We start from the raw sequence: 27370 nt of genomic DNA on the forward strand, positions 1-27370 counted from the left end.
GTAAGCGCGTGAGAACCCCTTTAACAAGGCTAACTGATTTCGTAGTGGGAACTAAACGATGAGAACGTGGGCAAAGGGCAAGAACGTGTGGCTTATGAAGTACTAGATTTCATAAATAGCAAAACAAGATTTGAATTAATTAGGAATTGTAATTTGAGTCTTGTTATTTCATCTCCATGTTCTGTGTTTTATTATCTCCTTAATTTCTTCTTTCCTTGTTACTGTTCCATTGATTTTACTTCTTGGTCTTGTATTTCAGTTGTCGTTATAATACAAGCTACCTTTATTTGCAAAAGAGAACCCTAGACTCTCTTACATGGCACCACCACAAACAAGGATTCCCTTTTAATTTAATTTATTCCAAAACTAGCCTTCTCCTTTCATGAAAAGTTGTGACTTTATGAAAAGTTGCGACTTTTATGAAAAGTTGCAACTTTTATGAAAAATAGCGACTTTTATGAAGAGTTGCGACTTTTATGAAAAGTTGTGACGTTTATGAAAGGTTGTGACCTTTTCGAAGGGTTGTAACTTTTCCAAAGAGTTGTGACTTTTCCGATAAGACACAATAAGCAAGTGTTCACACTACACTTTGTTGTTTATAAATAGAGGAATTTCCTCTCATTTTAAAACAACGAAAATTTTGAACTTCTTCTTCTTTTTTTTCTTGACAATTAAATATTTGTGTACTTTGCTCCCGTTGAATGACTCACTGACTCCATTGTTTTTGTATCAATACACTGGTGAATATAATTGTTCTATCCTGAGGGAATTCATTCCTTTGAATCTCTGGTACTAGAGGAGAACAATTTCCTTAAGGGACACTGTGCATTCAGTGAACTCGATTTTTTCCATTCTGTTACAGATCATGGTATGTTTTTTACATTCACTAATTTATGCTTATATTATTAATTGTTATTTTTTAGTACATGCTTCAAAATTTGTTGTTTATGTTTCTGCAAAATTATTGTTATAAGTATTTGTTAGTAAAAGTTAAATAACAAACATTAATTGGGTATTCAAGCAAGTTTTCTCTACTGAAATTATTGAAGGCACAATTAAAAAAGCCCTTACAAATCTCTAATTTCTTCATCAACAATGTCATTCCTTCACATACAAGGATGAGATTTTGTGTTCTTTAGAAAATCCTTTGAGAGTTAATAACTTTGCATGCCCATATTTTTTGGTTTTTATGTTGTTGTTATCTATTTTTACTAAATTTTATCAGTGGATATTATGAGTACTTTAGAGATTGAAGGTAGATTGAAGTGTTAGTCAATTTTTTGAGGTATGTTATTTCAAAACATCATAACTTTTCTGGTTAAATGATTCGTTATCATCATTGGATATCTCATAGTTTACTCCCTTTAATGTATGTTTTTTCTCGCTGTTTTGTCATCTCCTTAAAATTGTATTGATTATTTTTCATTTGGTATGTATATGATCTCACTTGAACAAAGCTTTCGTCCTTTTAATGTTTTTCTTTTTTTCCTTCTCATTCTCTTCTAAATATTTTTTGTGTGAGTTATGACTATTTTCGGCAAGCTTAATTTGAAAGATATGAAACAAAACCTGCTCTAAATAAAATTAATATCTTAAGCTACAAAAGATATGTCTATTAACATAGATTTGTTGTCCTTCATGTCCCAAGTCATTGCTGAGCATTTGAGTTATCTAGGTTAGACTCATATTTAATTTTTTATGTTCGAGAATATTTCTTCAACATGAGTCTAGAATCCAACATTTTGATCTACTTGTACTTTCATAATGCAACAATTATACATACATATTTCTGAAAAAATCATAAAGTTGCATTGATAAAGCATCTAAAAGGACCTTCAGAGCAGCAGTTTAATGAAGAATGAATTTCTAAAAAGGTCAACAATATTATTTTGCTGTTGTTTTAAATTTATTTTTCTCCTTCTATAAATTTTATTAGAGTAACAATGTAATAATAACGAAAAGTGATGAACGTTTGACCTCAGACTTTGATATTTTTGACAGTCTTAGAGAGGAGTGGCTCCACCTTTCTCATCAGTAGAACCCTCTAATCATACAACTACTCATTAATCATTACTTCCATCAATATTTATGCCATATTGCTAACTAAAAATGTTAAATTACATAGGACAAGAGTGCAAATTACAGGTAACAAAAGTAAAATAAGGGAGGACAAAAACCTATGATGTATAGCAAGGTACTTAATACTTATAATCCAAATCCTTTTCTGCTTACATTGCATGTTCCACGGAGAACTGGAGAAGGAAGTGCCTCGAAAACCCCACCATTTGGTTATCAAAATTATACTGCAGCCCCCCGTTGTGCAATAAAAGGATACAAGACATTTGGTCCCTCCCAGATGTAATGATTTGTGTTCTTGCAGGGTTTACTACATACACATTCATATATCCAGTTGCTCAAGGTTGATCATGCTCGCTGAATGTTGTATAAGTTGCTTCCTAACATCCACCTGTAATTGACATAATGGAGATGAGCAATAAAATCAAGTCATTAGCAAAAGAGTGGAAAGAGATGGACAACCACCAATCCACCATAATTATCATATCATATCATCATATATTATTATAAGTGGAAGCTCCTAACCTCAAACCCCTAAAATAAATTAAATATTAATATCTCTTTAATTAGCTAAATATTTAGTAGTTATATTTAAATTCATGCATCAAACAAGATCTAAATGCAATCTTATATTCATGTACTAAATAAATGTGGGTAATGAAGAGTCTAATAACCTTCAATTTTAATTGGTAAGATAAGTGGGGGTGAGGAAGAATCTATCAAAGACACTCACACAACATTATTTAAATTCCCTTCTTTCATCCAAATTGTGATCATCTTGCATTCTACATTAGGTTAGTCTACATCATTTGTTCATATGATATATTATTTATATTTATATTTATTTATATCTATATCAATATTTTAATTTTATTTTTTAATTGCCTTAAAAGCATGAACTCCTAACTTGAATGATAAATTACTATAATATCCCTAACTTAGGTTATGACTTTTTCGATGACTTGTGACTTTTCCGATTAGTTGTGACTTTTTTCAAAGGGTTGTGATTTTTCGATGAGTTGTGACTTTTCCAAAGAATTTTTTTCAATAAGTTGTGAATTTTCCAAAGAGTTGTGACTTTTTCAAAAAGTTGTGTCTTTTCCAAAGTGTTGTGACTTCTCGGAAAGGTCATGATTTTTCTGATAAGACACAAAAAACATTTGTTCATACTACCCTTTGTTGACTATAAATAGAGGGACTTCCTTTCATTTTTCAACCACTTTTTTTTCTATTCTCCTACTCTTCCTCTTCTTCTTGCATTTTAAATTTTTTTGTGTGATTTATTCTCGTTGAGTGAGTTCGAAGTTTAGTAGAATATGAGGTACCACTATTCTGATGAAGTAAGTCATTCTATCCTAAGAAGGTATATTTCATAACCTTCTTATGATATATTAATTATTTATTTGCTTAATAAATACATTAGTATTTAATGTTCCAATATATGAAGTAAACATAATGTAGTCTAAATTCATTTGTTTTTGTTAACAATTTATCTTGTGATGTAGATATATGCTTCTGAATATCTTTTTCCAAAATTTAGAGAATTGTCACAATTTGTTTTTGATGCTCAAGAAAAAAGAATGACTTTATCTATCAATGCTACTTATGTGATTTAGACTCTCATGAAGTTTTCTTCAAAATAGTTATTACTATATAAACATTGTACTTTTGTTTTACTTATTTACTATTTCTTAATAATTCAATATTTTAGACGAAGAAAAGTTTATATGACTTGTAATAACGCCAGTTGAAGTTTGTATTAGTTTAATTTTTATTATTTATTTAATAGATAATTTTATGAGATAAATATTTTTATTAATGCAAATATATATTTATTAGTTCACCTGCTTGCATACAGTCCCCTGACAATTGTAAACACATACTTTACACCACTAATCAACTTTGTTTCTTCCCCGTGAAGCATTACTTATACAACCTATTATTGGTTCACCTTCTCACATACAGTCCCCTGGCAATTTTAAACACATACTTTACATATATATGTTACTTCTAACCTTAGTTTAACCGCACTTTACATCTTAATGATACCCTCTTTTATGGATCAAATTCCTACCTAATCATGCAGATTTCGACCATTTGCCGCCCTCATCAATGGTACTAATACACAATAACGCCTAGAATTAACATTGTTGCCCAATGGTAGTCATCAAGATCCAGCCCACATGACGACTGAAATTGAACTAGCAAAATGGAATGTACCGATAAACAATATACAAATATAGTCCGTTAATTCGGTGATGAGAGTCTTAGTAATTTGAAGGGGTTCAATAATACCTTACAAGAATTCAAGGCATGAAGGGACTTTTAGAACAATAATATTATTATTAACGAAAAGGTAATAGCATTGACATTTTTACTTACCTTATTATTTTATAGTTCATGTTTATTGTACTTATACCCCCACCCCTTTGCACAATACTAGGTACAAAAATTCAAGCAACACTATTTAATAAACATATCGAAACATGGAAGGACACATTGAAACCAAATAAGAGTTACTACATTGCTAAAGGACGCTTAGATCGCATCAACCCCAACTACTACTCCGTACATAAAGAAGTTGAATTGGCATTTACAGATAACACAATCATAAAGGCGACTGACACTGAGGGTTCAACACACACATTCTTTGTTGGCTTTGTATCATTGGATCATGTCGATAAATTACCTAATGGTGCTATTCTAGGTATCTATCCACCCAAATAATTTGTTATTTAATTTCATGCTCCATTACGTAATCACTATCACTAATTTACATTACCTATTCTAAGATTTGATTTGATTTGATTTGTGTTTTAGTTTCAATGAATTCCCTCATTGAAAAAGAATATAGCAAGAGACGGGAGATAGTTGTTACAAATGAGCAGTATGTTTTGAAGATGCCTAACCTACCACCAATATAGAGATATGGTGAAGTATTGAAATTTCGCTTCTAATTGATAACCCATCATAGAGCATACAACTGTTACTCTATGAGAAGATTTTGCAGAAAATGACGGTGCTTTTCTAGAAAAGATGAAAGATGATAAACCTATAATTGACTTATGTGATGTTAGAATCTCAATCGTTAAAAGTATTGGACAGACTACTTTATGTTTTTATAATAAACTAGGTATAGTTGTTATTTCAAATTTGAAACAAGCTCTTATCACACTAGGCACTTTTGAAATATCTACTATTTCCATGAGTAGCGTCTTGATCAATCCACAGTTTCAAAAATCCACGGACCTGATACATTACATTATTAATCGCACATATGTTCTGCAATGTTATTTAAAACTGATTGTCACAACTAATGTACATACTATACTTTTGCATTGTAGGCAGGTTACTTTTAAATTTTCTATAACAAGACACAATTGTTCTATTATCATTGTAGGGTTATTACATACTGAAATTCCTAAATTTCCAAAACCTTTGCACCGAGCACATCTCACTCAAAATGGGTGATACAGTTAACTAATCTTATCGAAAATACAGGCGTGAAATGGTAAAGGCCGAAAATAAAGATTTTATGGTAACACCAAGTAGGAAAATGAGAAGAGCCATAGAAGTTCTGTTGGTATATATTATGGATTGATTTCTAGCTGATTCACAATTGCATACTATCCTATACTTCTCTCTAAAAATAATAACTATTTTAATATCCAAAATATAATCACAAATATGGTATATTGGCGATGCGCAGGATTGTTTGTACAAGTTCAAAGCAATAATTGTAGACATACTCAATAAAGATGAGCTGTGGTATTCGTCTTGCAAAAAGTGTAGCAAAAAAGTGAAAGTTATCGAACATATTGTATCTTGTAACAATCGCGACAGTGAGAATGTAGAATATGAAATGAGGTTAGACTTGGTAAAAACTTTATTCTACATTTACTAATTAGAAAATAAATTAACTTTAAATTTTAAATGACTCCCCTTATTAAACAGATACTGCTTACGATTTGAAGTGTGTGGTGGAGAACAATGTGCCCGAGCTATTCTATTTGAAGCGGCTAAATATTTACTAAGTTGTAGCGTGCAAGACTACATAGAATCGACCTCAGTAAAGATATGAATTGTATATATACCCAAACACCTTAACGCTCAATGAACTCCGCCGCATAGGTACGTTATCTAATTCATCCTAACTTTTACAGTTATCTTATTGTGATACTTCATAGCACAAAAGAGAAGAAAAGAAATACCTGATTACATATACATAACAATTGATGATTTTGTTAATTTTATACATTAGGTTAGTTTTAAAAGAAAATGTGCCCATCATGCTGCTGAGAAAACTGAACCCCTCAAATGGATTACGCAATAGGACATGGTTAATTTGTACAGGCTCTGACGAGAATGTCATACATGCAGAAGAAACAACAGGTCAATATGCCACAAACCAGGTCTTTACTCCAACAATACAACTATCACCCTCCCCTCCCCCACAAAAATGAAGGATACCCTTTCAAATTTATTCGGAAATAATTTTCAATACGTCTATGTTTTTTTAATGATGATAAATAAAGCTAAAGGTCAAACGATGTCAAATGTAGAAGTATACATACAACAACATGCTTTCTCTATGGCAAACTATACGTTTCACTATATAGAGGAATATCTATGCCAACAAAAAAAATGCAGGTCATAATTGAATAACTAGATTGATGCACTAGGACATATACAAGAAATACGATCTACAAGAAAGTATTAGGTGAGATTTGATAAATACCAAAATTGTAAGAAATCAAACAGGAAAAAACAAAAGGGAACATACAGTTCCTAATGAAAATTTTATTGGACGAATTCTTAGGTTTTGTGGAAGAGGAGATGATATGAAAAATACCAGACAGCTACCATAGAAGACATTAGTTTTGTGTATATAAAGTTATTCACATACAGGGTACACTGAATTTCAAATAATAAAAGGGAACATACAGTTCATGACACTACATAACTAAGAGGACAAACTATTAATTCGTGCACAATTACTTACTAACAAATTGCCTAATAACAATTTAAGAATACAACGTTCGTCACTGCATGCCCAACAAGCAAGAAGGAAAATAGATTGGCCATTCAGTTAGTATGAAGTAGTGCAATATTAAATACATATTGATATGTTGAAAGCCTAAAATACACATAAAAAGATAAAATATCTCGTGTATAGGGATCTCAGGACTTAACCTACACGTAACGCATGTGCAGTGAATCTAGTCTAGTTACCTTAAAAGCATGAACTCCTAACTTGAATGTTAAAATACTATAATATCCCTAACTTAGGTTGTGTCTTTTTCGATAAGTTGTGACTTTTCCGATAAGTTGTGACTTTTTTCAAAGGGTTGTGATTTTTCGATGAGTTGTGACTTTTCCAAAGAGTTGTGACTTTTTCAAAGGGTAGTGACTTCTCTGAAAGGTCATGCCTTTTCAGATAAGACACAAAAAACACTTGTTTATACTACCCTTTGTTGACTATAAATAGAGGGGCTTCCTCTCATTTTCAACAACAATTTTTTTGATCTTCTACTCTTCTTCTTCTTGTATTTTATAAAAAATTCGTGTGATTTATTGACGTTGAGTGAGTCCAAAGTTTAGCAGAATATGAGGTACCACTATTCTGATGAAGTAAATCATTATATCCTAAGAAGGTATATTCCATAATCTCGAGTACTTGAGGAAAATAATTTTATGATATAACAATTATATTTTTACTTAACAGATATATTAGTATGTAATGTTCCAATATATGAAGTTATCATGATGTAGTCTAAATTCATTTGTTTTTGTTAACTATTTCTCTTGTGATGTAGATATATGTTTCTGAATAACTTTTTCAAAAATTATTAGACTTCTCAAGAGTTAGATAATTGTCACAGTTTGTTTTTTTGATGCTCAAGACAAAATAAAAATGATTTTATTTATCAATGCTACCTATGTGATTTGGATTGTCAGGAAGTTTGTTTCAAGAAAGGTGTTACTATATAAACATTGCCCTTTTGCTTTACTTATTTACTATTTCTTAAATTTCAGTATTTTAGACGAAGAAAAGTTCATATGACTTGTAATAATGTCTGTTGAAGTTTGTATTAGTTTAAGTTTTATTATTTATTTAATATATGAGATAAATATTTTCATTAATGCAAATATATATATGTCACGAATTATATATGTCACAAATGTATTATCAAGCTAACAAGATTTTCTAACTTCAAAATATATTATTTTATAATGTTCTGAATTGTTTTTTTAATAAAAAAAACTCACAACAAATTTGAAAATATGTAGATATGTATGAATCATTTGAAATTTATCATTTACAAAATAAATTTTATATTCAGTAATATGGAATAACTATTTACAAAAATTGGGAACATTAATTAAAAGTCTTATTTATTTATGTAAGTATAATATTTATTAGAAATTCAGCTATTGCACATTAATTCTTTAGTTATAAAATTATAAATTCTCATAGTTATTACTAATTATTGCAAACGTTATTCACACTCTTTTACATTCTTTAGTTATAACAGTATGAATTCTCATAGTTATTACATTAATTATATCTATCATTCATCTTTCCTTATATTAACCTTTGACCAATAAATAAAAATTATTATACAAAAATATTTCTAAAAAAATACATCTAAAAGGTTTAACGTAGAATTTACCTGCAAAGCACATCTAGTTAGATGACAAGAAAACTGCACAACAAATATTATCTATAAGGTAATATTAGTAAGATACGACTAATTATATGATTGAACCTCATCAAATTGAAATAAATATATACTTTATTGCATTTACTAATAAAATATTTCATGGACTATCTTCATAGGTTCGGGTGAATAAGAGTATATATGATGATCCACATTGAGCATTCACAAAAGAATCTGCAATATTATTTTGTGCAAAACTTATTATTCAAATCTTCGCTTAAATAAGCAATACTATTTACTATAACATATATTTTTTGAATTGGTCTTCATGTGCAACGCACTGTCGAAAAACTAATAAAAAGAAACGCATCAAGTCTGTCTCGACAAGTAGATGTCCTAATAAAGTCTAGGCACTAACACTACATTCAGAATAGGAAGACATACCTTGGAACCCATTAGTGATGAGAAGACGACATTTGCTTCAGCTGCATCTTCCATTACTAATTGCTTTAATAGCCTAGTCTCTGGGTTCATTGTTGTTTCCCATAACTGCGCTGGCATCATTTCTCCCAATCCTGAAAAGTTTTCCATATAAATCACATGATTTAAATAAGGGAGGTTTAAAGAACTCGCATGTCTCTGTATAAGAGATGCATAAATTCTGCACTGTCCGTCTTTATGTCGTTCCACCAATAGACTTTTTTTAGATAACGGTACATCTTAGTGGCACTTGGATGAATAGAATATCTGGAATTATGGGCTTCTATAAGGATCTGCTGCCTTAACTCACCCACATTTGAAACACATAAGCGATCTTGGTAATGAAGTACACCATCTCCCCCTTGGGAGAAAACCTCAACTTTTTGTTGATGAACTGCACCTTTGAACAGAAATAATATAGGTTCGCTATCTTTTTTTTCCTTAACCTCCGCTACGATTCAGGATTCTGATCTATTTTGAATTATCACATCATGCACCATCTGACGTGTCCATAAGACAAAGTCCTAAGCGAGCAAGTCGGTGAACATCTTTGGCTAACTCTTTCTTTTCTTTTGCAACATGTGCTACACTACCCATAGACAGTCTGATGAGAGCATCAGCCACTACATTGGCCTTACCCGGATGGTAAAGCACATTCATGTCATAGTCTTTGAGGAATTCAAGTCCTCTCCTCTAACGAAGATTCAGACCTTTTTGGGTGAACACGTACTTTGAGGCTCTTATGATATGTGAACACATCAACATGAACGCTATACAAGTAATGTCTACAAATCTTTAGGGCAAACACTACAGCTGTAAGCTCGAGGTCATGAGTCGGGTAGTTCTTCTCATGGACCTTAAGCTGCCTAGAAGCATAAGCTATGACCTTACCTTGTTGCATCAATACACAACCTAGGCTGACCATAGATGCATCACAATAAACCACATAACCATCTAAACCATCTGGTAGAATCAAGACCGGAGTTGTAGTCAACCTGGTCTTCAGTTCTAAGAAGCTTTTCTCACACTCATCTGACCACTGAACCTTGACCTTTTTTTCTAAATTAACTTGGTCAATAGGGAGGTTATGGATGAAAATCCTTCAACAAACCTCCTATAATAACCGGTCAAAACCAAGAAACTTCTGACATCAGTCGAAAAGGTGGGTTTGGACCAGTGTTTTACTGCCTCACTTTTCTGAAGATCTACTCGGATCCCTTTGTTGGATACCACATGACCAAGGAAAGCTACCGACTATAACTAGAATTCACATTTGCTGAATTTAGCGAATAACTGGTAATCTTTGAGAGTTTGTAGAACAACTCTCAGATGAGTCGCATGCGTTTCCTCACTACGAGAATAAATGAGGATATCATCAATAAAAACAATAACGAACATGTCCAAGTACTGTTTGAATACCATGTTCATTAAGTCCATGAAAGTTGCAGGAGCATTTGTTATTCCAAAAGACATAACTACAAATTCATAGTGGACATACCGAGTCCTGAAGGCTTTCTTCGAGATGTCATTATCTATGACTCTGAGCTGATGGTACCTGGATCTGAGGTCTATCTTAGAAAAGAAACTAGCACCCTAAAGTTGGTCGAACAAGTCATAAATCTTGGGGATGGGATACTTATTCTTGATTGTGACTTTGTTCAACTGACGATAGTCAATGCACATCCTGAGAGAACCGTCTTTCTTTCGCGCGAACAACACTAGAGCACCCCACAGAGATGTTGGATTTGATGAAGCCTTTATCTAGAAGGTCTTTCAACTTTTCTTTCAATTCCTTTAGCTTATGTAGAGCCATTCTGCAAGGGGGGAATCAAAATAGGCTAGGTATTTGGAAGGAGATCTACTTCGAAGTCGATTCCCTTTCGGGAGTAGCTCTGAGAAGATCTTCTGGGAACACTTCTCGAAAACTCATTTACGACAGGGACTGATTCTAGAGTTGGGGTTTTGAAGTTTCAATCCTTAACCCAAACAAGATGATAGATATACCCTTTAGAAATCATTTTCCTAGCCTTAAGGTAAGAGATAAATCGATCTATAGGCACTGAGCTACTACCCTTCCACTCTAACACTGGCTAGTTTGGAAAGTGAAATCGAATTATCCTAGTTCTACAATCGATTGAAGCATAACATGAATTTAACCAATCCATGCCTAGAATGACATCAAAATCTTCCATTTCTAACTCTATAAGGTCCGCTGAGGTGACTTTCTGAGAAACTGTGACAGGGCAATTTATGTATACCCGTCTAGTTATAACTAGGTCACCAACTAGAGTAGATACGCTACGTCATACTTTTGGACATTGATGCCCCTGTCGTCCAAAAACTAGATCATATATAGTCGTTATACTAATGGACATACACGTGTCATATTCTTATCCATCGATCTGACATTTATTAAATATCAAATCGACGGATAAGATTGTACCATGTGTCCCTATTTAGTCTTCCGTTAGAGTGAAGGGCATATATGCTCTAGTTTTTGGACGGCAGGGGAACCAATGTCCCAAAAGTATGACGGAGGGTATCTGCAAACAATTTACGATAGTTCGGGGATATATATATCCTTTATCCCATTTATCAATTATACTTTTTTTTTAATCTTTTCTCTATTTTTTTTCTTATTTTTTAATTAAAGGATTAAAAAATAGCAATAGTACTATTTATGTTTTTCTCAATTTCATTGGCATTTTACTCTCTTTTTTATTATTATTTTTTCCTTTTTTTTGTTAATTTCTTTTGCTCTTTACTCACTTTTTGGTCAGTAAATTGCTATAATATTCACTCATTATTATTTTTTGATGAAAGAAATGGTAATGATTCTGCCCAATATTTACAATATTCTTATCTTCCATATTTATGGTATGCTACAAAATTTTCATATTCCGCCTAGGTAAGTTAAAACAAAAATTCATATAACTAAAAGATAATCAATTTATTATAGTTCTAACCAGAGTTAACAAAATTATGATTTTATGACGAGCAAAAATGAATAAAAGGTTATTCCAGAATCATTCAATTTTTTTTTATCAATTATCCTTCAATAAATATTGTAAACACTTTTTACTGATTTTTTTTTCAATATTAGTAATGTATTTACCTCAAGTTTCATTCATATGGTGAATTATCTTATAAATGAATAATAGTTACTAATTTTATCATCTAACTTTTTACTTATTTATTTTTTTTAAAAAAAACTTAGGAGTTGTAATATTAGAGTTGATATTACATGCTATTTTATGCCAGTAATTAGGGCAAAGCATTAGGAGATGAAAGGTTAGAATTTATTTTTATTTTTTTTATAAAACATAGTGTTGACAATTAAATAAAGTAGTAAAACTTAAAATCTAAATGAATTTGAGATTTTAAAAAAGAATGTTTTAATATATTTTTATTTTTCAAATATAGTGAAAACATTAGTTTGTAGATCTAATGAGATATTTTGTAACTGAGCGAGTGCGGCTTAGTTTACTAGTGTAGAATAGAACTAATTACTAGTAAAATTAGTGAGGGTAATATGGTAACAAAATCTATTATATTAGTATAGATAGCAATTACTACTAAGTTAAAGGACTACAATCTAAAAGGCGGACTTTTCGTGTTATTTATTAAAAATATTATGTGTTCTTGACGGAAAGATCGAGGTTCTATGGCTACCAACAATGGCGGAGATTTTCTTGAAGATTTAATCAGGGAAATTCTACTCAGATTGCATGTGAAGTCATTGTTGAGGTTCAAATGCGTCTGCAAAAACTGGTACACTCTTATAAAAAATCCTAGCTTCATCCGTGAACACTTGAATTTTAGCAAGAACAATCCCCCACAACTCTTGATTTATGATTATGGTGCACCCGGTGATTTCCCTCCCATCACTTTCATTTCCGATTATGGTATAGATGCTCCTACACATGAAGTAAATCCCCAAAGTTTTGAAGGTATGACAAACCTCTTAGGTTCTATCGATGGCTTGTTTTTCTTGGAAAGAGAAATTAATAATGATGTCTTGTGTGCATTGTGGAATCCTGCTACTAGGGAGGTGAGAGATCTCCTTAGTGCATACAGAATCAAATTTGAATAATTTTTCAATTCTAATCAGGTTTTTGGATTTGGATTAGATGTATTAACTAACGACTATAAAGTGGTTTACTATAATTGCAAGAATAAAAATGCAACTGTGTATTCATGTTCTAGGGATTCATGGAGAATATTCAAACATGAAAATGTCTGCGACAATCGAAATGTTGAATATGTGGATACCTTTTATGGTAGTACTACTTATCTAAATGGATCTTATTACTGGATGTTAAGGAAAAATATCAATTTCAACTTTACTTTCAAATTTCTTTCATTCAACTTTGGGAATGAGGTGTTTGAAGTGATTGAAGGGCCGCCACATGATTGTGATATTCGTAGTTGGACTGCAGATCTAATGATTCTTGATGATTCCATTGTTATTTTGAACGAAGTTGACATGTTTGTTTAGGTTGTATGGGTAATGATCCAACCAGGGGTTGGAACAAATTAGCTACCTTTCATTGCTTTTTATGTATTAAGTCTTGTTGTGATAGCTCTCTAATTTGGGCAAGTGGATGTTTCGGATTGATCTCCTATAATGTTAAGACAAAGAAGATGAGGAATCTAGAATTTCATCATCAACGCCTAGGTAGAAGTCCAACTTGCAGTGGTTTTGGGGTTTACTATTATAAAGAGAGTTTAGTAACAATTAAACGGCAAGAGAATGGATAGCTCGACCACATGAGGAATGACAAAATTGGCAATCAAATATTAAATTTCAATATGAGACCTTGAACTTATTCAATAAGATCTTCATGTATTTTTATTTACAGTTTATTCATCTGGTTTTCTAGTCAAGACAAAATTACTTAGGATTTTGATCTTGGGGTCATGTTTCAATAGAAGGTTCATTACTTACTTTCATTGTTGTTGTACAAGATAGTTGAGCTTGGGAGTTTTTATCAATACATTAAGATCATTCTATGTTTGAGGTTCATTTCTAACTTTGTTATTACTTCATAATTCATTTTCTATATTTTCCAATTGTAAATTTTGGGTGAATTGAAGTTCTTTTTATGACGAGCAAATTAATGACTTTAAATTAAGTATTCTATTTATGTACTTGCATAGAGGACACGATTAAGCAGAGTATACTACCTTTGTCATAGTCAGTGATCTATTTATAGTCGTGATTGTTGTCATAGTCAATAGGGTCGAAATTCAAGTCGTGTGATTGATAACTTTCCTTCACGATCTCAAGAGCACTGAATTAGAATAAGAGGTTTACCATCATATTTGTTTCATTTTTAAAAAATAGATAATTTAAATGAAACAAACGTGTTTTACGTGACAAATTCTTGAATGCTTAATATTTTTCCTTCAATCAAAAAATAAAAACCCAAATTCTTTCTTCAAGGATCGATGAAAAAAGATCAATTTGGAATTCACTAAAATTCAATTCATGTAACGACCCTATTTAATGATTAAATTAAAATTATAAGTTTACTTGAAAAAAAATATTCTTACGTTTTCCATTGTTGTTCATAAGCCATAAGGCCTATGTCATTGCAACTCATTATGACCATCAATAATTTTTGCTTATTTTTTTAAAATTTTAATGTTGTTTAATAAAAAATAACTTTCTAAAATAATAACTATACCTCGAATGATATATGAGATATTAACTGAAATATTGCATCATTATCGCACACCAGTGTTTTCAAAAATAGTTTTTGGGGCGAGTCTCGGGGGTACAAAAAACGCCTTGGGGCGCAAATTGATGGCGTAGATCCATAGGTCGTAAGTCCTAGAATTTAGGGCGTAAGCTCCAAGCGTAAAAACGCAAACCCTGGTCGGAAAAACGTACGCCTGTGTGTTTTTTTTTTGTTGAACATTTTTTTGCTTTAAATCATATTTTTTATTATTGGTGTAATGATATTTCTCAAATAGTAGTTGTAATACTTTTTTTCTTCATTATTGGTTATTAATATCTTTCTCAAATAAAAATCATAATATTTTTTTCTATATATTATAGGTTGTTTATTAAAATTTATTTGTAAAATAATTGAAAGTTTACTTTTGCTTATTTACTTAGTGATAAAATTATAAAATTGAATATACATGAGACTACGCCCCGTAGATCCATAAGACTTACGCCTCGTGTCTCGGGACTTACGTCTCACCCCGTACTATATAAAATGTCTCGCCTTACATTCCCGCCTTTAAAACACTGTCGCACAGTTTTCTAATACATGTGGTTGGCAAAATTATAAAAAAATTTAGTTTGATACATAGTAATTTACTTTATTAAGAAGAGATAATCTTCTATAACCATTTAAAAATTAATCAGAAGGAAATTATCTTTCAGATACTTATCCACTATTTTCAAATCTCTTACCTATAAAATTGCAAATAAATCTATAAAATCAATTAAACATGTTCAAATTGAATTTAAGTTTTATCTCATGCACAACTTTAATCCTCCCATAAATTTCATGTTTGGAGTTCAAAATATTAAATATAGATATTTGCAAACAAAAACTTAAAATAAAAAGAATATACTCTCAAACATACAGTAATTATAATAATATGAAACTTTTCAAAGAAAAATAAATTTTTTTTCTTGAAAAAAACTTCGAACTTCTAATAAACGTGAAAGGAAAAACTGGAAAGGAAAATAAAATTTAAAAACTAATACAAAATTATGCAGTTTGAATAATTTAATTTAAAAATTACCTTAGCTACGTTATAAACCCAAATAAACTGAATTTGAATTTTCTTCTCTATCCACAAGAGAAACACACAATATTCATCTATATATAACTGGAGTTGTAATTTTTTAAGCTTTTATTTTATTTAGACCTGTGATCCGCCCAGCTCCACCTTGCATCAGCTTTTTAAAATTTTATTTCAACTTGCTCCCACTCGCCCCACCCGCATAACCTTAAAATAATATATAATTTTAGCAGTTTGTGATGATTGCATTATGTTTTTTTTGGTTAAGATATCAAGAAAATGGTACTGTGGACTTTATTCAGCTTGAGCATTTATGCCACATGATAAATAGTGAAATTCCGAGTCAAATTTCATATGACCAAAACAGATCGCTTTGACCGACTTGTCCAAATTAATAACGATTGTTTATTTATTTAGTAAGTCATTAAGCTTTGAGTGATACATTATCAATTATTTATTTAAATAATACGTTGTGAGGTAAATAAGTACACATTTAATATTTTAAATTATGTAAAATACTAACGTGTCGTGATCAATTTGTACTCTTGTGACACTTTTATAACCGCTAATCATTGAAACTTGTGATATTGTTACTTCTTCTTTGTGTCTTTTGATGTGATATTTCTTTTATTTTAATTTATAGATATTAAAAAGTTATGTTAAAAGTGTTAATTTTCTAATTTTGAAAAATAATTGTTTAATTTTCTTTATTTATACTCTTAGTAAAAAAAAAAAGTATAATCACACAACATGTTAAAATCATAAATTTCAAAATTCTTTTATTCGTGCAAATATTAAAGTATTCTGATTTTAGAAGTTCATTTGATGAAACAAACTCGATATCACAACTTAAATAATTGATTAGTGGACGAAAATTCAAGGAATGAGATGATCTGAAACTCAACTAACATCAATAAATGAGGGGGGAAAGTGTAAAAAAAAGTGAATTTGAATGAAGAGAAAAATTGTGGAAGATGTGATGATGACGGAGAGGGGATCCTTGAAATGGATGGATTTAATATACACTAGTTGTAAAACTTAGAACGAGGTTGTTTAAGAAGAAAAAAAAGGGATAATGGTAAGTCGCTCAAAGTTCAATGACTTACTTAAAAAAAATAAAATAAAAGTTGGATAAATGGACGTTTGGGCAGCCAATGTTAATTTGGACAAGTCGCTCAAAGCCTTGCAACTTGTTCGATTTACTCATTTTTTATTATATTTTTTAAAAAAAAAAAGTGATTTAGCTCGAATTCATAAGTTTTCACTCCATAAGATGTGGTTCTATGCACTTTACATGGCTATTGAGACATACAACAACACACCAATGCACCATAACTAACTTTCTTTCAGCGAAATGATATATTTTGCGTATGTTCATATGATGTTGAACTTAGTTGCTTACTTGTATCTCATTTTTATGCCTATTGCAAGTTTATTTATACTATTATGAACTACTATTTTAAATAATAGTAACAAGTTACTATTATATGTAGATAATATTGAGATTGATCCAACAGTGAACCGTTGAATTGCACGTTCCAGTTTAACCAGATCTCTAGAAGCACCATTAGGCCAAGTTTTATTTTACGTGGGCCAAAGACTATCCCCTTTGCTTTTCCAACTCTGCGAGTTGTGTTTCGTAGCAATTGTAGATAGACTCATAGATTGCACTATCACTTATCTTTGAGATACTGGGGTTTCACTTATGTATTACCTTTCTACATTTAATATTTAATAGCATGTTTTCCGCAAACTATTATTCCCTCTGTCCCAATTTATATGATTCACTTTCCTTTTTAGTCAGTTCTAAAAAGAATTGACACATTTATACATTTAGTAAAAAATTTAACTTTAAAATACCCAATTTACCCTTAATAAAATGATTTACAGCTACACAAACATCTGTTACTTATTTTAGATCACAAGTTTTGAGTCAAACTAAGTCATATAAATTGGAATGGAGGAAGTAGCACTCAATCTAGCCAGTTGGCCAAGTTCTTTGGGTGCCAATCACAGTATAAGTGCCAGATTTAGGTGGTGAACTTCATTAACACCACCATTTCTCCACTATAATCATCAGATATAACCTGTAAAACCATTAACAAGGACAAATTTCACACTCAATGGCTCCATATTGCATTATTCTATGGATAAGCAAATGGTACCATGGAAAAAACTTGTCGATGTAGGCATTAGAACTACAACGAAACAGGGAGATGAAACGGGAGAGTAAGAGAGATAGCGCATTGGTGTTTAAATGGGGAAAGACAAGGTTGGTAGAGCGAAGCGACTCTTTAAAGAGTGCAAATAATAAACACAGAATTATGCTATCATAATATTAATACTCTATGAGAAAAGCTTAGTGCTTAAACAACCATGTCATACTGAGATTAAAAATGGCACTACCTTAGCATTTACAAACATGAAATTAAAATAACAAGACTTACATTTTCCAGATTTTAATTTTATCAAGCATCCCTTTGCTCCTACAAGCGTTAATGTAAAACATCAATCTTTGATATTTTTGATAGTCTTAGAGAGGAGTGGCCCCACCTACCTTTCTCATCAGTAGAACCCTCTAATCATACAACTACTCATTAATCATTACTAACATCAATATTTATGCCATATTGCTAACTAAAAATGTTAAATTACATAGGACAAGAGTGCAAATTACAGGTAACAAAAGCTAACTAAGGGAGGACAAATACCTATGATGTATAGCAAGGTACTTAATACTTATAATCCAAATCCTTTTCTGCTTACATTGCATGTTCCACGGAGAACTGGAGAAGGAAGTGCCTCGAATGCCCCACCATTTGGTTATCAAAATTATACTGCAGCCCCCCCGTCGTGCAATAAAAGGATACAAGACATTTGGTCCCTCCCAGATGTAATGATTTGTGTTCTTGCAGGGTTTACTACATACACATTCATATATCCAGTTGCTCAAGGTTGATCATGCTCGCTGAATGTTGTATAAGTTGCTTCCTAACATCCACCTGTACTTGGCATAATGGAGATGCGCAATAAAATCAAGTCATTAGCAAAAGAGAGGAAAGAGATGGACAGCCACCAGTCCACCATAGTTATAAAAAGAAATGCATCAAGTCTGTCTCAACAAGTAGATGTCCCTAATAAAGTCTAGGCGCTAACACTACATTCAGAATAGAAAGACATACCTTGGAACCCATTAGTGAAGAGAAGACGACATTTGCTTCAGCTGCATCCTCCACTACTAATTGCTTTAACAGCCTAGTCTCTGGGTTCATTGTTGTTTCCCATAACTGCACTGGCATCATCTCTCCCAATCCTGAAAAGTTTCCATATAAATCACATGATTTAAATAAGGAAGGTTTAAAGAACTCGCACGTCTATGTATAAGGGATGCATAAGCTCTGCATCTGACATTGCTGAAAATCCCCCAATAAAACCAGTCCCAATTTATGTGACATCTTTTGATTTGGCACAAATTTTATGATTGGAAGACTTCTAAAAATTGTGGTCTAAAATAAACCTTAGACATTTGTGTGGCTGTAAAATCACTTCATTAAGGATAAAAAGGAAATTTTAAAGTTAAGTTGTTTCTAATTATAGAAAGGTCATATTCTTATTGGGATATACTAAAAGGAAAGGGTGCCACATAAATTGGGACAGAGAGAGTACAATTTTCCTTCATTAATAGAAAAGCAAGCACCCAATAGACGATTTCAACAATTGGCAAAATGGTGCTGCACTCATAACTTATGAGAAGGATATAAGACCCCAAAATATCAGCATATACAGTTATTACCACCAATTAAATGTAGTCTATTTTAATTTTATTTTTTCAAATATATGGTTTAGTCGAACCATAAACCATGGAACATTGGCAGTTGAACTCTTTGAATTCTGAAATCATTTTGAGACTTATAATGCTCATCTAGCACTTCCCAGCTCATGTCCGTTTGTTAGAGACGTTCATGCAGCAAGGCTTTCTCTTTCCACAAAGCACCCTAAGGTACATCTAAATTAGCTTTGTCAATTGTCCCTCATTTAGCTGGTATAAGTTTAGTACAGTTCCCTAACAAGAAATGTGTTCCAAACTGAATGTCCCATGTGAAATATGCAGTCTCCAAATCCAAAAAACGAAAACATATCATACTTCCTGTCTCACCTTTGAACCTCTGTATGTTATATGACGCATTTGAAGGAAAGGAACGCTGGACCTTTCTAAGTTCTACATCATCATAGCAGTAGTAAGCTTGTTTTCCCCTCTCAACCTGAATAATCCAAAATAGAACATTAAAACCTGGAGGACGGTAAATATGTAAGTTGTTAAAACAACACTTGAAAGAAAATAAACCTTATAGAGAGGTGGAACACCAACATAAATGCAACCTTCCTCAAAAAGAGCTCTCTGCAACAAGTTAAGAATGTCTCAGCCAGGTTCTCCAAACAGTCAACTAGACATCTTGGTTATTTCCTTACACAATTCAACTGTTAATTCCCAGTGGAAACGCGTGTTCCATTGGATCACGAAGAACAATGAAAGAGACGCACCTGATATCTAAAGAAAAATGTCAACAACAATGTTCGAATATGAGCACCATCAACATCGGCATCTGTTAAAATTATGATCTTATGATAACGGAGAGCTTCCTTTTTAAAATCCTCCCCCTGAGATGCAGATGATTAAATGAGAATGAATAAAATTTTGAGCAAAGAACACATTGCACAAGCCTCAAAGATGAACATAGTACCTTAACTCCTAGTCCTAAACCAAGAATAAGATTTTGAATCTCTTCATTTTTATACATAGCTGCTTCATCCTTTCTCTCAATATTCAAAATTTTGCCTCTTAAAGGAAGAATAGCCTGCAAAACATGAATAACTAACACATTTTACATTGGAGCCTGAATATGTAATAAACTTAGAAGTAGTAAGAAACTAGTAATCTAATCGCCACTTCTGCAGCACAATATTTCTCTACACAAGTTTGATCTATCCTTAACAAACGTAAAATGCAGTGTTTGCTTTAGTTGAACAATTCTTTTTTTCTTTTTTTGGTCACAAGGAGAAGGTCGGGTGGAGAATCAGCTTGCAGAACTTACATCTGCAGTTTCATAAGCTTCTGCAAAATCTGAAAAGGGGGTTAACTGTTTACAGCACACCACTGAGTTTGATTACCTGAAAGCGCCGATCACGACCTTGTTTTGCACTTCCACCAGCTGAATCACCCTCAACGATGAAAATTTCTGGAAGTTTTTGAAAGAGAATAGGATTATTTTTTTAAGAAAAAAGACAGTAAGCTTACATGATATTACTACACTATATGCCTGCCTAAATTGAAAGAAACATTACATAAAAGATCCTAGCATCTGTGCGAATATTGGGTGTTACATTTTAAAAATTTACTCTCTCAATCCTATTTAACATGACAGTTTCCTATTTTTATAATACACGATGTTTGACACATTACAACAACACACCCAGTGTAATCCCACAAACAATGTTTGACACGTCAACATACAATAATACTTTCATTACCTTGAGAAGTTAAACTATGCAAATCGATTTTCAACCATGTCATGTCCTCTTTACCAAATACTCCGCCTGTCCCTTTTTATGGCACAATCACTACTTGGGAAATAAAACAATTTGTTCTCTAATTAATATGCCTATGTTATTTTATAAGGTAGTGTAAATTACTTTAACTATGTTTAATTAAAAATACTTTTTGACAAGGTAAAGTAATTTTATAAATTAGAACAGCACAAGGATGTGCTATTGGAACTGTACAATATAGCAAAAGAACAAATAATATAAGTTTGCCCATCCAAACTTGTTGGGATGTCTGTAGAACTATTTCAGCCTCATTTTTGTGTTCCACACCATGAGCAAAACAAAAATTTATAATTAGATTTTATCTTGTCGATACATTATAGAGCTTGCAGAATCTTCAAAATGTCTTCTATATCTTTCAGCCTGACAGTCCACCAAATACATGCAGGTATAGTATTCCATCACAGTAGCTTCTCTTGGGCCATTTCTGAGCCAGCACCTCAGTAAATCATTTGTTGATCTTGGCATGACCCATTGAGACCCAATCATACTTGAGAAAAGCTGTCATAATTGCATTGGCAGTAAAAACAAGTGACATGTGCTAGCTGAATGTCTCCCACATAAAAGCATTTGCTACATACACCAAAACTTCTTTTGGGGGGGTTCTCATGAGTGAGACAGGCTTATTTACACACAAATCCAAGTAAAGCAAGCTACCTTGAATGGATCTCCAGATCTGTTTCCATGGCCAAGGATTTAGTAGGTTCTCTTCCAATAAACGTTCTGTAGCATGATCTCGCTATGAACAAATCTTTGTTACTAGTGATCCATGAAGCTGATGTCACTGCGAACAAAGTTCTTTAACTGCCTAATTTGGCATTGGAAGCTGATCTGGAAGACTAAACTCCCCAAAAATAATCAAAATGCGTCATCAGGACAGCTCTTCTAAATGCCACTCTCTCAGGACAATCTAAAGAAGGATTTTCAGATAGTGAATAGATCCTTCATGAGCCATCTCAAGGAGGAGACAGTGAACCACTTATTTTTACACAGCCCTGTGGCAGCAGATAAATGGTCCATCTATTTGCAGTTTCTGGCATCAGCTGGTCAACACCAGCTACCCTAAAAGAAGCAGTTGAAATTTGGAACTCATGGAAAGTGAATAAATCCATCAAGAAAATCTGGGAAGGTATCTTTTGGTGTATCTGGACGGAGAGAAACAACAGATGTTTTGATGGGACTTCAACTCCTAACTGCTCTTTGAAATCTAAAAGTCTGATGTTTTTTTTTTAGTTGGAGCAACCTTTTCCCCTATAAATGATGTAAGTTCCCTTTTAGACTTCATTAGCTCCCTCTCAGTGGCCTAATAGCCTTGAGTTTTTGCTATAGATTTTAGGGAAAAGGGCCTGATATACCCCTCAACTTTGTCATTTGGAGCTGATATGCCCTTCGTTATGAAAGTGGCTCATATATACCCTTACCGTTATACAAACGGCTCACATATACCCCTATCGTTACAAAATGAGATCACATATACCCTTCATTTAACGGAAGTGAAAAAATTAGTTTTAAATTTATATTTTTGACTTTTGATTTCTTAAAAAAAATTATTTTGGGGTATATATGATTTTTCTAGAAAATTTCAAGGTACATATTATTTTTTTTCGGACATGAATTATTTTTTGATTTTTTTATTATCATTATTTGAATTTCTTATTCTTATTTTATTTTTTCTTTCATTCCTTAGTATAAAGAAAAAAAATTAAAACTATTTTTTTGTGGCTATATTATAATTTAAAACTATTTTTTCGAATATATTGTAATTTAATTTTTGTATTTGAAGAAAAAACTTGGGTCATCTATAATAAATTTTACAAGAATATTAGCAAAACTTAAATAAATTTGACCATCAAAATAATAAATCTAAATTAGTCATTGAAACAAAAAAAAAAGTTTTAAAAAAATAATATATGTTTGAGGAGGATTAAATATACTCATATGGGATTATATTTTTTTGAAATAATTAAAAAAATTAAACTAAAATTAATTTTTTCACTTCCGTTAGAGGAAAAGGGTATATGTGAGCCATTTGTATAACAATAAGGGTATATATGAGACAATTTTATAACGAGGGTATATCAGCTCTAAATGACAAAGTTGAGGGATATATCAAACCCTTTTCCCTAGATTTTAACTCCCAGATCTTACTTGTTGTTTGTATTAACTGGAGTTATCACCTATTTTACTTTGCATCTTCTTGATGCTTTTTAACACAATCACTTCATCAAAAAAAAAAAAGATCCATGTTAATTGTCTTCTGTATTAGTTAGCTGCTGATACGTGTTTTTTTGATGTTGTATTAAGAAGGCATCAAGTAGATAAAAATTACATACATAAAAAAAATGGTTAACTCCTGAGAACAAAAACACCTATTTAATCAGGGAGTTAACCACAAGCAAAAGAATGGTCGCTAAGCCATATTGAGGGAGCTAATGAAATCTAAGAGGGGTAATATATCATCTACAGGGATAAGTTGCTCCAATGGAAGAGATAAATAAGGCAAAAGGATTTCAAACTGCTAATTGGAGTTGAGATACCATTAAAACATCAGAGATTCCTTTCCTTCCAAATACACCAAAACATACATGATGGAATCATCTGTCAGGTCTTCTTGATGGGGCAATCAACTTCTCTAGGACTCCCAACTCTTCCAACTACTTCTTTGACATTTTGTGGGAGAATACAGTTGATACGTGTTTAACAAACTGAAAAATCAAAAACCTTGTTCGTCTCCAAATCATTGAAATTTCTTCTGAAATTGATGCTCCAGACCCCATTTACTCTATTTGCAGCCTATGTAGATGCAGCGCTTGAAGCCAACGTGAATAAATTTGGAAAGATAACCTTCAAAGGTCCGTGTCCTAACTCCTATCCAACTTTTCTCCCATTACCCACCCTGATCCAGTAATAGCCTTAAAGAGAGGCTGCGGAGATCTAATGTCCTTTCATACTGACACGCCATAGGATGTTCCGACTTCTCTAGTACACTATTGCCCATCATTACCATAGTTGTTCCTGATAACATCAACTCAGAGCAGTTCCACCACAGTAAAATTCCATAACCACTTCATCAACAAGCTTTCATTTTGTTGTATGATATTTTTAATCCCCAACGCTCCATTTTTTGTCTTTAACTAAAGACTTCTAGTTCACCAAATTAAACGACTTCCTTTTCTTATTACCTTGTCATAAGAAGTTCCTCCTAAGATTATCAATTCTTTTCTCAATTTGGTAGGCATTGGAAACAGAAAATCACATACACGGGAAGTTAATCCAAGACACTATTAATTAGAACTGATCTCCCACCCAGGGAAATATATTGTTTCTTTTACCTGGCTAACTTTTTTTCACATTTCTCCATCACTATTTCCCAGATGCTAGCAATTTTGTGCTTGACCCTCAATGGAAATCCAAGATAAGTAGTTGGTAAGGTACCATCTTGGCATCCTAAGATAGCAGTCAGAATGCAGCAATCAGTGACATTATTAACTGGATATAAGTGACTTTTTCTCCAATTAATGGGAAGCCTAGACATGTTCAAAAAGCACTAGAATCAACCCTCAGATTTTTAGGTTGATCAACCTCAGCATCACACATCACCAGAATATCATTTGCATACAACAGGTGAGACATCTCTAAAGTATTATGGATGTTGTTATGAGATTTGAAACCTTTTATCCAGCCAGTCCCATATGCTAAGTATTTTTACCTTTTTTTTTTTTTTTGAGAAGGTAACATTTGTATTTCTATTTCCAAAAAATCAAAACCTGCCACAACATGTTACAGATTCCTAATTACAGATTAAAGAGAGTATAACAGAAGATCTTCAATCCTATGAAAAAAATTACAGGGATCCTAAGACATTCATAACTGATTCTAGATCTTCCATATACTCCTGTTTACACCAAAAATGAAACAACACAAGACAATTCATCTTCATCTTCTGAATAGTGTTGCTCTTGTTCTGATGACATCTAAGGTTCCTTTCTTTCCACGTTGACCACCAAATACAAGCTGGGATAATTTTCCATCTCTCCCTATGTCCTGAGGTGCTGGCATAACTACTCCATATCTTCAGGGTTTGGGTTACTCTCCTTGGCATCACCCACTTCAGTCCTTTTTTATTGATGAAGAGGTCCCACAGCTAGTTGGTTATCCTGACTGCCTTAGCCTTTTCCCCTCTTCATGAGATTTTCCCGAGTCAAAATGGCCTGTTTACCAAGTAGCCAAGTAAAACAAGACACTTTGTAGGGAATTTTGGCTTTCCAAATCATTTTCCAGGGCCACCCATTAATCTGGTTATTGAAAGGGTTGAACTTTTTGTAAGCCCCCTTGACACTGAATCTTCCTTGCTTGTGATCCTTCCATTCCAGGCAGTCTTGGACAGTGTTTCCTCCTCTGAATTGTTCCAGAGTTCTGTAGAATTCTACTACTCTCTGGATCTCCCAATCATTGAAAGGTCTTCTAAAGCTCAGATTCCATCCTTGGTTTGACCAAACCTCTGCCACAGTAGCCCTCTGTTGTTGGTTGAGGATGAACACATCAGGGAAGAGTGTTTTTAAGGGACCTTGTTCCAGCCAGCTATCTTCCCAAAATGAGACCTTCACACCATTTCCAATTTTGATTTTGCAATTCCCTCCAAGTTTTGGCCATAGGTTCCTTATGGTTCTCCAAAGGCTAGTTCCATAAGTGTTGGTCACCATGCTAGTTGACCAATGATCTTCCATTTCATATTTTGCCTGAATCACCTCCTTCCACAAAGCTTGTTCATTGGAGGCTAGTCTCCAGAGCCATTTCATTAGTAGACATTGGTTCTGAGTCTTCAAGTTTCTCACCTCTAGACCTCCAACTTGTTTATTCCCAATCAAGGCTGCCCATTTAACCAAGTGAAATTTTTTTGTCTCGCTATTGCCTTCCCATAGAAAGTTCCTTCTTAGAGCATCCAATCTATCAATTACTCCATCAGGGATAGGGAAAAGGGACATCATATAACTAGGCATAGAATCCAAGACACTATTAATGAGTGTTAGTCTTCCTCCTAGGGAAAGATATTGGCTCTTCCAATTCACTAATCTTCTTTCACACTTTTCAATCACCCCATTCCAAATACCTAAAGGCCTGTTGTTAGCTCCCAGAGGCATCCCCAGATAAGTCGTAGGGAGGTCACCAATTCTTCCACCAAGGGTCCTAGCCATAGAGGATAGGTCAGGAACTACATTAACTGGATATAAGAAGCTCTTATTCCAATTTATATGAAGTCCTGATACAGCTTCAAAGAGAATAAAAATCACCCTTAGCATCCTGAGTTGTTCTTTATTAGCATCACAAAATATGAGAGTATCATCTGCATATTGTAAATGGGTGATCTCCAGTTCGCATCCCACTCTGTTTGATATTTTGAATCCCTTTAACCAAAGGTTCTCTCGAGCAGTTTTCAGCATATCACTTAGCCCATCCATTGCAATGATGAATAGAAACGGTGATAGAGGGTCACCTTGCCTTAGGCCTCTTTAAGCAGAGAAGAAGCCTGTAGGTGAGCCATTGATAAGAACTGAGTATTTGACAGTTTGAATGCAAAATTTCATCCATCTTTCCTCTTTATAAACAGGAAAGGAGAAATAGGGGTCCTTGTCGTAGACTCCTTTGAGCACAAAGAAGCTCTCTAGTGTTTCATTGACTAGGAAAGAATGCTTATGCAAAAAATTATCCAATTGAATCCATTTCCTACCAAATCCAATATTTCTTAGCATGTTGATTAAGAATCACCAATTAACATGATAGTA

General features: G+C 32.8%; 1 protein-coding gene across 2 annotated transcripts in view; it reads right to left on the reverse strand.

Annotated features, from left to right (window-relative positions):
* Positions 1–2249: 2249 nt before the first annotated feature.
* LOC125823417 (DNA gyrase subunit B, chloroplastic/mitochondrial) overlaps positions 2250–27370 on the reverse strand; it is a 47393-nt gene continuing 22272 nt past the window's right edge. The window contains exons 15-21 of one of the 2 annotated variants that reach the window (XM_049502801.1): positions 21153–21220; positions 20726–20839; positions 20526–20642; positions 20329–20382; positions 20140–20245; positions 19166–19296; positions 2250–2467 (exon numbers count right to left, since the gene is read on the reverse strand). In XM_049502801.1, the coding sequence (XP_049358758.1) occupies positions 2399–2467; positions 19166–19296; positions 20140–20245; positions 20329–20382; positions 20526–20642; positions 20726–20839; positions 21153–21220 (659 nt within the window). In that variant the 3' untranslated portion in view covers positions 2250–2398. Of the gene's footprint in view, positions 2468–18466; positions 18986–19165; positions 19297–20139; positions 20246–20328; positions 20383–20525; positions 20643–20725; positions 20840–21152; positions 21221–27370 lie in introns of those variants that run through there. The other variant, XM_049502800.1, reaches the window with a different exon arrangement.

The sequence above is a fragment of the Solanum verrucosum genome, unplaced genomic scaffold (assembly GCF_900185275.1).
Source record: "Solanum verrucosum unplaced genomic scaffold, falcon-dt-bn FXZP01000012.1, whole genome shotgun sequence".
NCBI lineage: Eukaryota > Viridiplantae > Streptophyta > Magnoliopsida > Solanales > Solanaceae > Solanum > Solanum verrucosum.